Source organism: Drosophila suzukii (assembly GCF_043229965.1).
Source record: "Drosophila suzukii chromosome 2 unlocalized genomic scaffold, CBGP_Dsuzu_IsoJpt1.0 scf_2c, whole genome shotgun sequence".
In the NCBI taxonomy this organism is placed as follows: Eukaryota; Metazoa; Arthropoda; class Insecta; order Diptera; family Drosophilidae; genus Drosophila; species Drosophila suzukii.
In genome coordinates, this window is record NW_027255896.1 from 10,046,809 (window position 1) to 10,059,766 (window position 12,958).

Below are 12,958 nucleotides of genomic sequence, written 5' to 3' on the forward strand. Positions count from 1 at the left end.
GAAGGTGGAACCAGTGTTCGTCTTATCCATGGGTTTTTTAAGAGTACCCGTCTCTGTGTTTTTTTTTGTGTTTTTTGTTTTCTGCTCCATAATTTGGTCCCACGAGTTGCGGAGAAGGGGAAAATTCTGCCCGGGCAGAGATCCGCGATGCCCGGGTAAGGCGATAGTTAGAACAGGGGGTCGCCATGTCCCTGAGCACACCGTTTGAGACTGGGCTAGTTTTTGATCCGGGCCCCCAGCCAGGCTGACTCTTGGCACGGTCCGTATTACATTGTAGTCCGGCCCGGAGTGAGATGTTGTTTGGGAGGGGAGTTGGGTAGGTGTTGTGTTGGGAGTGGGTTTGTGTAAAGCAACTATTTAGATGCGGCTCAACAACTCGCATCGTTGGTATTGCTTCGTTGCAAAATACCCGCTGGCTGTCCGGGACTGTTTATTTATCCGCTATCCGCAACCTGCGACCCGCTCGGTTGCCCCAGCTAGGCGACTTTGGAACCATCTCACAAGTTCCTCAGCCAAGAATCGATAGGTATTGACGAGAAAAATACAATTCAGTTAAAATTTTTATTCTAGCGTGAAAACTGTAGGAGCCACCGTTTTGGGCGGTTTGTGGGTGTTAGAGTGCGTGGCACTCTGCTGAAACAAACTTGCGCTGCGCAGGAATCTCAGGAATCTGCCACGCCCACTCTAACGCTTATAACGCGTAAATCTGTCTACCGCCGGTAGGTGGTGCATTTTAATCTCGCTTTGCTACTTGCATATCTCCATTTCCCTTTGGTCCCTTTAGCTGAGTAACGGGTGTCTGATAGTCGGGGTACTCGACTACACAGTTTATGTATTGAATTTTTGATCATTTCTTTAGTTATATTCAATGGGAGGTTTCCAATAATTTACAATTTCAATCGGTAATTGCAAATCACCAAAACTATAATTTCCATTCTTGAAAACCCCAATATGTGCCTTTCCCGCTTTCGTTATCTAAATGTATTATTCCACATTCGTTTATCCATGGTTTCTCCGGGAAATGATCACGCATGAAACCACCACGAAAGTGGTGACCGCCAAGTGCACCAAGTGCAGTCAAAATTGGGATCAGCGGCAGGAGTTCTCCTATTTTTGGTAATGGTGGAATTTTTGGGGTATTACGTCGCTGACCTCGATGAAAATTTGGTGGGATTAATTGTTGTGATATCTGAATTGCTTCATCGATGCTTTTTGGAATTCTTCGCTTCAAAATTCGTCTCGTTTTACTCACAATGCTTGCGAATGATTTTTTTTTGCTTGTTGTCGGCGACGCTGTATTTTTTATTGCCAAAAGATTTTCTCTTACGACGCCGATGATGGGATTTGTTCTTCTTAGTCAACCAAGCAGCAGAACGTTCTTTTAGGTCACTATCCTTTGCTTTAACACGTTCCCAAGTTCTATCAGCATATATATTTTCGGCACGATGTCGATTTTTCAAATCTTTGAATTGCGAATATATAGTACCGTGTTCTCGACACGCTGCATCTAGCGCATTAATCCCTTTGTCTCCACGTTTCAAACGCTCCGCAAATTTTGTGCCTGGTTTTCAAAATTGATACCCTGGCAAATGCAATTTAATGGGTAGTTTGTTAATTAAGTTGTTGACGAATCCACTACCAGTTCTATACTGATTCGATTTAAATTTATGTTTATAGTTTATATGCATTATTTAGTTTTTTTTTCTATTATTATAATTATTTTATATATGTATTTGTATGCGTGTGTGCATGTCTATTCTGTTTCGTGGCAATCGAACATTAAGCAAAATCGGAATATATACTCAAATATTTATAGTATTTTCATTGGTAGTTGATAAAATTATCTTAATAAAAAAACAACAACAGCATAAAACCAAAACAACAAAAATGCGTTTTATAAAACACAGCACACAAATTAAAGTTCGAAAAGTCGATCGAATTTGTGGTGAGCGGGATTGGAGCGAAAATATTAAAACCTAATATTAGACATACTTCTGATATGACAATTGATATCACAAAAATCAATAACATTTGTGTGCAATGCAATATTATAAATGGAACGTATATAATCAGTGAAATAGCACACACATTACATCAGTTTGCACTTGTCGTTAGTCCTGGATATAAAATAACTGAGGTACCCCAAAATGTTATATATCTACCAGTGAACACAAAACAAACACATTCAATAACTTTAAAAATCGTTGATCAAGACGGTAATCTGATAAATTTTCGTGGTGAAAGAATTACAATCAGATTGCGTTTAAAACCCATATAAAAAAAATTGATTAAATACAACAACGCCAACAAAAAGCAATTATTATTTAATTCGTCCTCACTCGCTTTATTAACGTTGAACAGATCTGACACTCGACAACAACAACAAATCTCATTAACGGAGTGCAATAAAATTTTTTTATTGAGTTTAGGTTTCAAATTAAAATGACACATATAAATAATGTGCTCGAGAAACCCCCTATAGAAAGTTCTATAATAAAGAAAGATTATCATAGTTCACCTTATTTGAGGTCGTATGAGAACAATTACGAAATTCGAATTGCAATACGAAATCAGGATTTGTATGTGTTGCCCAGCGAAAGTTTTCTTCTCATTTAAGGGCATATCACAAAACTCGATGATTCACACGTAACTACAATAGCTTTGTTAAACAATTGTATGGCGTATCTGTTTAATGAAATACGATATGAATTGAATGGTATTGAAATTGACAGAACACGACATCTGGGTGTTGCAAGCGATTTAAGAAATTACATATCAATTAAACGAAATCAACAGTTTTTGCTACAAAATTCTGGATGGTCCATCGATGATGATTTAAAAATTGAAAAGGGGAACTTTAATTTTTGTGTACGGTTGAACCTGTTACTTCGATTTGCCGAAGACTATAACAAACAAGAGAGGAAGTTAACTTCGGCAAGCCGAAGATTGTACACCCTTTTTAGTTATAATTATTAAAATTAAAAATACAAAAAATGGTATTCCCAATTGCTCATGAACGGTTGCTGTCTTTAATGAACTCTTATATTTAGGCGCATAGTGCCATCTCTATCTTATGTAACAGAATACCGACATACATATATATATCTTCTTGTTCGATTCTGGCAACGCTTGCAATGGAACAATTAAAATCACTAGTGAAAAGCCGTGCCAGACTCAAGTCCAACATCACACGTGTCTTGGCATGGGCTGAACAAACGGAGATTGCTACACACACAGAGATCGTCACACGGATTTAGCTTCTGAATGAAGTTTGGAAGGAGTTCAGCCAGTTTAGCGATTGCATTGCGCTTCACGAGGAAATGGAAGGCTATGTCGATCCGGAGATCGACAATGCGGTCTACTAAGCAAAATACCTAAGGGCAAGCGCTATTCTCAAGGAAAGGAGTAATGATCTACAACCGGGGACATCTACAAGCGGTGCGAGTGGCAGCAACGGGCTACACTCAAAGAACGATGCAATCTTGAACTTGCTGCAACAAAACCAACAAATATTTGAGCGACTTGCTGTAAGTCAGAACACACCGAACACGCCTGATCATGTTGGTGGTGACGTCACATTAGCGAATTCTCGGAAATTGGTACTCACGGCGAATTCAAATCTGAGCGAATTGCCTAAAATTCAAATCAAACGGTTCTCGGGCAACTACACAGAGTGGCCATCCTTTCAAGACATATATGAAAGCACAATTCATAAGAAGCAGCATTTGTCCAACACACAGAAGTTCCATCAATTAAAAACACTACTCGTTGATGAGGCTGCCAACTTGGTTCGACACTTGGCAATTACGGACACGGCTTACAACACTGCATGGGAACGTTTTAAGGAAAGATACAACCGTCCACGGCACATTGGAAACTCGTTTTTGGAACAGTTTATGAGCTTGCCAACAACTACATAGATCGATGCAACAGTTTTACGAAAGGTTTCGGACGGAGCAAAAGAAATTGTTCGTGGATTGGATTTGGATCATCTATCTAGCCCTAGAGAAACTTGACGCTGACACACGGCGCAGGTGGATTGAGCGCAGCATGGAGACAGATTCACCCACTCTAGAGGAATTCTTTAAGTTTCTCGATTCTCGGTGCGAGGAACTGGAGCTGAGCAAAAGGGAGCTTGCGACTGGAAGCAAGACAACAACACATCCTGAAAAGCCAAAACGGATCACACAATCGATGGTTGCGGTTGAAAGTAGTGGCTGCACCAAATGTAGTTCTACGGAACACACTCTATATGGCTGTCAGCAGTTTCTGGATATGTCTGAACTGCAGAGGCGATCATTTGTGAAAGAGAAATCACTATGCTACAACTGCTTGCGACCTGGTCATGGGGTCAGCAGGTGCAAGTCAACATACAAGTGCAGGCAATGCAAAGGAAATCATCACTCCCATCTTCACGTCCAACCGAATCCACAGACTAGTGGGAATCTTGCCCAGATAGCGGAGGGGGACGAGCAAAACTTAAACGCGTCTAACACAAACTCATTGACACTCAGTCATTTAGCCCAAGGAGCGGGCACCCAAAAGGTTGTATGTGCACAAGGCACTGCAAAATCTACACATCTAACGGAATTCAAGCGAAGCATATTACCAACTGCTGTGGTGTATGTTAAAAACGCAAAAGGTGACCACGTAACATGCCGTCTTCTATTGGACACAGGATCAGAGCTGTCGTATGTATCTGAGCGATGCATCCAAGCTCTCGGACTGACACGGTCGGCATCACGCATTTTGGTTACGGGAATCTCTTCCGTAAAAGCAGACACTACAAGGGGATGCAGGACGCTGCAAATCAAGTCTCGCACATCCGGTGATCGTTTGGTTGTCTATGCCAACGTGCTAAGCAGAATCACCTCAACTCTGGAACGCCAAAATATCGACGTATCGACACTCGAGGTATTTAAGGATCTGCAGCTGGCGGATACACATTTCAACGCAAACACACCAGTAGATATACTATTGGGAAGCGAACACGTATGGTCAGTGTTCACGGGACGAAAGATGTACGACAACAAGGGTAATCTTATCGCTATTTCGTCGGTATTCGGATGGGTAATCACTTCACTCTTCACATCGAACGCAACACGCTTCAGAAGTTTTGGGAACTGGAGAACGTTCAAAGCAACACGAAATTGGAACCGGAAGACGACCAGGTCGAGAAGCACTTTCTCGCCACCCACAGTCGCGATGAAAACGGGAAGTATATCGTTGAACTTCCATTCAACACGGAAAGGCCTCAATTCGGAGAAACTCTACATGGAGCTCTTAAACGTTTCAAATCGGTGGAGCGACGATTACAACAAAACGAGCTACTGCGGACACAGTACGTATACTTTATGCGGGAGTATATCAGTCTGGGACACATGCGTGAGGTGCCGCCAGAGGAAATCGCAACTGGGAATCAGTTTTTTCTTCCCCACCACCCAGTGCTAGGCCAAAAACTGCGAGTGGTCTTTGATTAAATGACACTCTTTTCGTTCGGAGAGAGGATCCATCCGATCCGATCAACTATTTCCAATTGTGCACTGTAACCTACGGAACGTCATGTGCACCATTCCTGGCGGTACGAGTGCTGGAACAACTCGCTGTGGATCATAAAGACGAATACCCGAATGCTTCAAAAATCCTACTGGAGGATTTTTATGTCGATGATATTCTTACCGGGTCAAACAATGAGGATGAACTACGTCGAATCCGAGACGAGTTGATTCAGCTGATGTCGTGCGCAAATCTAGAACTCGGGAAATGGGTATCCAATACCTCATACATACAAAAGGATGATACCAACGCACAATCGTCGCCAGTTAAGGTTCTCGGACTATACTGGGATCCTGGAAAAGACATTCTAACGTACAACATTGTTCTAGCGACAAATCCTGACTGCACAAAGAGACAAGTCTTGTCTAACGTCTCCAGGATATTTGATCCTCTCGGACTCTTGGCACCCATTGTAATACAGTTTAAGATTATTTTCCAAAAACTCTGGCTCTTAAACTTGGATTGGGATTACCCGCTCCCAACTAAACTAGCGGACTGTTTACGTCAAGAGGTTTTTTGGGTACCACTCAATCTTGGGGTTTCAACTATTTCATCGATCAAGCCGCACCGCCCCAAAATTTTGGTCCTTCGAGCCGGATTTCAAAATCTTTGGATTTTCCTCTCCTGGAGTTTTCTTTGATTTTGTCCCAGCAGGCTTGAACCGCTCCAGATAAGTTCCACTTACTATAATTGCCGGTCATACAGCCAGTTTTTCGAACCCTATTTCGACTAACTTTCTGTATGATACATTGTCTAAATCCAAAAGTGATTAATCCGACGCAACGGCATTTAATATATGTATTTCAATTCCGTACTTGGGCCCGACAATATTCCAGTTTCCTTTGCCCATAGTTGCACACTTGAAACAATTCCAGAAGATATTTCAGTGCTACTATTCAACTAAAATATTTCTCAAATATATTTTCAATTCCAATTGTGTGTAAAATATAACTCAGCCACAAATCGAGTGGCAGAATTTCCAAAAATAAATTCCTTCAACAAAAGGCTAGTTCCGATACCCAAGGGCTGCGATCTGTGTTCCAAGAAGAACCACCCCGTGCGTATATGTCCACGCTTCCTACAGATGACGGTAGACGATCGCCTAGCCTATATTCAAAGGAAGCAGTTGTGCTCGAATTGCTTTGCAAGCAGCCATCAATTCCGGGATTGCACAAGCGCTCACAACTGTCTCACTTGCCAGGATCGGCATCACTCATTGCTGCATCGAAACAGCGGCCCTACTACTCCGCCGATTCCATCCGACCCTCCAAGGCCAGTATCCGCCTCTGTTCCACACATCATTTCGTCCTATTCAGCGCAAGTTTCCGTAAAAAAATTTCCTCCAAAGAATACTGCATCCGAATATTGGGTTCCATATCCCGCCTTGGATGGCAGACGTACTCGAGGTATTAAATCCTACCAATGCCGAGTCTGCCAAAAGATCCATCCTCTACGGAAGTACCACCACTTTCTATGGCTAAGCCCCCAGAATCGGGTTCAGGAAGTACATATCCAAAAGTACTGCTCCAATTGCTTGGCTCACAATCATTCCAAGGACACCAGCCGCAGTGGTCATCACTGCCACACTCTCCTACATACGGACGACCGATCTACACTTCCAACATATTCCTGAGCCTACTTTCCTGAGGTTCTTGCTACGGGTGTCCTCGCAAGGGGGGGGAGAATGTATACGTCAAAAGGGCGTTTAATTTCAGGAGGCAGTGTCGAGCGGCAGTTTTATCCAGATGTCTACATCTCGCGTGCTCGCACTGCCGTCCGCTCTCCCTCTCCATCTCTCCCCTAAGTCTCCGCTCTGCTCTGGAGCCCTCAAGTTAAGTTAGGCTTAAGCAGTTCATGTTTCAAAGTGTACTAATAAACACCTACGCACGTCGCGTAAAAACCCCAAAAGTACTCCCGTGTTTTTTGGGTACCACTCAATCTTGGGGCTTCAACTATTTCATCGATCAAGCCGCACCGCCCCAACACGGACAACTGGCTGAAGTGGAGAGCAGATTTACCACCCCCACCATTTACCACGCTTCGTTGCCAAGGAAGCAGACAATATCGAGCTCAACGGATTTTCGGATGCTTCAACCAAGACGTATGCTGCTGTGGTGTACAGCAGAGTTACAAATGACGACGGATCTATCTCGGTGTCCCTTGTGGCTGCGAAGACAAGGGTGGCGCCACTGAAACAACAATCTTTGCCACGCCTGGAGCTTTGCGCAGCACTTCTTATAAGCCGACTCATTCCTTCGATTTATTCTGGATTACGCCACAAGAACATAAATGTTTTCGCCTGGTCCGACTCCTCAATTGTGCTCTCCTGGTTATCCTATGCACCAGCCCAACTAAAGACTTTTGTTGGAAACAGAACTTCGGAAATCATTGACACTATTCCTAGGAAGGCCTGGCGGCACGTAGACTCCAAATCAAACCCAGCTGACTGTGCTTCCAGGGGTCTGATGGCTGCTGACCTCATCGACTTCCATTTGTGGTGAAATGGACCTTTATGGCTTCGGGACAAGGATCAATACCTGGTAAAGTTGAACGATTCACGTTTTTGTTCTCTTTCAGACAAACGCATTCAAGGAGAAGTCAAGTCAAACTGTTTGGCTACAGTGGCTGTTGCAACTCAGGTTCATCCACTCGATGAGCTGATCGCACGAGTTTCTTCTTGGCTCAAGCTCGTTCACATTGTCGCCTATGTGAAGCGTTTCATTCAACGCACACAAAACCCGTCTTGCGATAGGGCCTCAAGAGCTCTTATATATGAAGAGATTAAGGCAGCAAGGATATTTTGTATAAAACACGCGTAACGCTATTTTCACGAGGACTATCAATTGCTCCTTGCCAAGAAACCCCTAAGGAACCGATCGCAGCTGGTCAAACTTGCTCCAATGATAGACGAAATCGATTTGCTGAGGGTAGGCGGACGACTGCACCAATCGCAGTTGTCACGAGAGGCAAAACATCCAGTTTTGCTACCAAAAACGCAACGAATCTCGAAGCTGATCCTGGAACACGAGCACCGAGTAAATCTTCACTCTGGCGTTTCTTCCTTGTTTGTAACCGTTCGTCAGAGATTCTCATTCGCAGAATAACACACGACTGTTTACCCTGCTTTCGTCAACGCTACCACACTGCCCAACAACAAACGGCTGATTTACCCAGCGTGCGCGTCACCCAAGCCCTTCCATTTGTCAATACTGGTTGCGACTATGCAGGTCCAATCTTTCTGAAGGATGCCAAAGATCGGAAGCCACGTATCAGCAAGGGCTACATTTGCCTGTTCGTCTGCATGGTCACCTCGGCCACACACCTGGAACTTGTCACAGACCTGACAACAGAAACCTTCTTGGCTGCCTTGCGGCGCTTCGTATCCCTACGTGGCAAGTGTAGCAAGATATACAGCGACAACGGAACCAACTTTATTGGAGCTAAGCGATCCCTCAACGAAATGCAAGAGTTTCTTTCATCACAACGACACAAGGACATCGTCACATCCACTCTGGCGGATGACGGAATTCAGTGGGTACCTTCTCATTCCCCCTAGAGCTCCTCATTGGGGAGGGAAATGGGAGTCGACAGTTCGCTGTGTCAAACTGCATCTGCGCCGAGTCACCGGCAACTTAACGCTCACCTTCGAACAGATGCGCACCTTGCTTGCTCAAATCAGCGCAGTGATAAATTCACGCCCCGTATGCTACACATCGGATACGGAAAAGAACTACTTATCACCCGCCCACTTCTTAATTGGGCGACCGTTAACCACCGTGCCAGATCCAGACTTAAGCCACATGCCTGTGGGCCGATTAGGATATTGGCAAAGCATCCAGGCTATGCTTCAAGGATTCTGGAAGAAATGGCATCAGGAGTATCTGACTACTCTGCAACAACGTCCAAAATGGACCACTTCAACACCCAACCTCTCGATCGATGATGTAGTTCTCGTTAAGGAGTCCAATACACCACCAGCATCTTGGCACATCGCACGGGTTATGGAAACCTATCCAGGGAAGGACAACCTCGTTCGAGCAGTCAAATTGAAGACCTCAACAGGAGAGATGACCAGGCCAATCACGAAGATTGCCGTCTTGCCCAGTTCAGAAACTGTGTTTCAGGGCGGGCCGGGATGTTCATGAACGGTTGCTGTCTTTAATAAACTCTCATATTTAGGCGCATAATGCCATCTCTATCTTATGCAACAGAATACCGACATACATATATATATCAACTTTTTCGATTCTGGCAACGCTGCTACGACGGCGTCTTTTTGTGAAATTCATATCAGTATCAAATACGCTTCGCAACTGGCAAGAATAAAACAAGGAAGAACGCTATAGTCGAGTACCTCGACTATCAGATACCCGTTACTCAGCTAAATGGAGATATGCAAGCAGCAAAGCGAGATTAAAATGCGCCACCAACCGGCGGTATACAGATTTAAGCGTTATGGGCGTTAGAGTGAGCGTGGATCAATCGATAGGTATTGACGAGACCAATAAATTTCACTTACATTTTTTTATCTAGCATAAAAATTGTGGGCGTCACAGGTTTTCGCGGTTTTTGGGCGTTAAAGTGGGCGTGGCAAACTTTTTTTGTGTCAATCGATAGGTATTGATAAGAACATTACCTTTCAGTTAAAATTTTTATTCTAGCATCAAAACTGTAGGATCCACAGTTTTGGGCGGTTTGTGGGCGTTAGAGTGGGCGTGGCACTCTACTGAAACAAACTTGCGCTGCGCAGGAATCTCAGGAATCTGCGTGCCTAATCCCAGTATTGTAACTCTCATAGTTTCATAGATCTCAGCGTTCATACGGACAGACGGACAGCCGGACATGGCTAGATCGACTCGGCTAGTGATCCTGATCAAGAATATATATATATACTTTATGGGGTCGGAAACGCTTCCTTCTGCCTGTTACATACTTTCCGACGAATCTAGTATACCCTTTAACTCTACGAGTAACGGGTATAATTACATACAGTCCACACATCCAAGTCGTTTAAATTAACGACTTAACTATAAGATAAAATGTCAAAAAACACCGAAGCTATAATTTGTTTCATATTAATTCCGATCGTTCTTATGGCAGCTATATGATATAGTCGTCCGATTTTGATAAAATTTAATTCGAAATTCAAAATGAATTAAAAAATGTTATTTCCAAGATTAGGGATTATATGTTAAAAATCACCATAGATATAATTTTTAATAATTTTTTTTTTAGGACTATTCCTATGGTAGATATAAGATATAGTTGTCCGATCAGGCTGGTTCCGACATATATACTACCTGCAAAAGATATAAGACTTTTGGGAAAGTTTCAGCTTGATAGCTTTCAAACTGAGAGACTAGTTTGCGTAGAAACGGACGGACAGACAGACATGGCTAACTCGACTCGTCTAGTGATGATGACCAAGAATATATATACTTTATGGGGTCGGAAACGTCTTCTTCACTGCGTTGCAAACTTCTGACTGAAATCAATATACCTTCTGCAAGGGTATAAATATTGCTTAATGGAAAACATGAGCTAATTCTATTCCGAGGAAAAGATAATGATGATGTTCATAAAAGCACTGATGCTACTTTACCAATGGCTCAATTGAAAATGACAATTTCTAACAACCGTTATTTTCGCTAGAGAATTTCAAAGACTAGACTCCCATTATTGTTTTAGATGTAACGCATCAAAATGAGTCAGTTCAAACTGGACCCATCTCGGCTGAGGAACTTGTGAGATGGTTCCAAAGTCGCCTAGCTGGGGCAACCGAGCGGGTCGCAGGTTGCGGATAGCGGACGACCTCTCTCGAGGCCAACTGTGAATAAGCTGGTGGGATAAGTCATACACGGTACCGTGGACGGAAACCACAGTAAATAAACAGTCCCGGACAGCCAGCGGGTATTTTGCAACGAAGCAATACCGACGATGCGAGTTGTTCAGCCGCATCTAACACCTACCCAACACAACACCTACCCAACTCCCCTCCCAAACAACATCTCACTCCGGGCCGGACTACGGTGTAATACGGACCGTGCCAAGAGTCAGCCTAGCTGGGGGCCCGGATCAAAAATAGCCCAGTCTCAAACGGTGTGCTCAGGGACATGGCGACCCCCTGTTCTAACTATCGCCTTACCCGGGCATCGCGGATCTCTGCCTGGGCGGACCTTTCCCCTTCTCCGCAACTCGTGGGACCAAAGTATGGATCAAAAAACAGAAGACAAAATAACAAAAAACATAGAGACGGGTACTCTTAAAAAACCCATGGATAAGACGAACACTGGTTCCACCTTCCATACCAGCACGGCCCAGAAAGGGCCGCATCCCAAACTGGGGATGATGGGTGGCAGAAAGCCAACCGCAAACGCCTCCGCGACGTGCGCATCTGCGCCGAAAGCAACGGTAGGCACTGCCAAGGCGGTCGGGCCACCCGCTGGTGCAAAATATACATACGCAGAAAGGCGGACTGCCGCCCAGACTCTGCGCTCACACACCAGGAGCACCGTTGCCACGCCTTCGCCTGAATGGCTAAAGAAGGTAGAGTGGGCAAGGAAGGTGCTCCCAAACTACGGGCAGGAAAAGCCCACTCAAGAGGCGACTCAGGCGAAAAGGCAGCGATCCCTCGAACTACCCGGGCCATCGGCGAAGAGGTCAAAGATCCAGCCATCGGTCTCTTTCGCCGAAATCACGAAGAATCGTGTACTACTCGGCCTGATTGACAGGGGAAATCCGGAGAGCAGGATCCCCAGAAACAAGTGGAAGGCAGTGGAGTCCCACCTTTCCCTCATTTGCCTGCGCATGGTACGAGAGAAGCCAGGCACCTCGCCCTGTTGCATGGACGCGGGCTGGTATAGGGCAGCGTCAAGGTGGTAGCATGCGACAGTCAGCGGTCGGCTGATATGTACAAAGAGGCGACAAGCAAGCTCGGCGAGGTTTACAAAGGGGCGAACATCGTTGCGCTTGACTGGTGCGATGTCCCCAGTAGACCCCGAGCCAGGATCTGGATTCCAGCAGCGATCAAGACGCCGGAGGACATCCTCTTCATGTTGCAACAATGCAACCCGCACCTCCCCACGAAGGACTGGAAAGTCGTCAAGGTGGAGGAGCATGAAGGGGACGTCAACCAGGCGGTTTTGGTCCTGAACAAGGAGTCAGTAGCTCCGATCGAGACTGCTCGTGGAGTGCTGAACTTCGGGTTCAGTGCGATAAACATCAAAGTGTATAAGGGCGACTCTAACGCCGCTAGCAGCTCTGCCGGCAACCCAGCCGAGCAGGTGCTTGCTGAGGAGTTGGAGGCACCTGGTGGGCCGGAGGACGGCTACTCTACCGATTCGTCGCTGAGCAGAGAGATGCGTGCGCTCGGACCGGCAATCGAGGACGTGGACCTCAGCGA

At 45.0% G+C, this 12,958-nt stretch overlaps 1 protein-coding gene across 1 annotated transcript; it reads left to right on the forward strand.

Moving 5' to 3' along the window:
- The first annotated feature begins 3,924 nt into the window (after positions 1-3,924).
- Positions 3,925-9,701, forward strand: LOC139354292 (uncharacterized). Its single transcript, XM_070998512.1, has 5 exons — positions 3,925-5,058; positions 5,112-5,422; positions 5,503-5,868; positions 8,656-9,091; positions 9,210-9,701. Exons 1-5 carry the CDS (start codon positions 3,925-3,927, stop codon positions 9,699-9,701), a joined length of 2,739 nt encoding a protein of 912 aa, XP_070854613.1.
- The last annotated feature ends 3,257 nt before the right edge of the window (positions 9,702-12,958 follow it).

Coding starts and splice junctions, on each gene's coding strand:
- LOC139354292 (XM_070998512.1), top strand. CDS start 3,925: ATGCAACAGTTTTACGAAAGGTTTCGGACGGAGCAAAAGAAATTGTTC. Junction 5,423..5,502: donor GAAATCGCAACTGGGAATCA/GTTTTTTCTTCC, acceptor TTTCGTTCGGAG/AGAGGATCCATCCGATCCGA. Junction 9,092..9,209: donor CGGATGACGGAATTCAGTGG/GTACCTTCTCAT, acceptor ACCTTCGAACAG/ATGCGCACCTTGCTTGCTCA.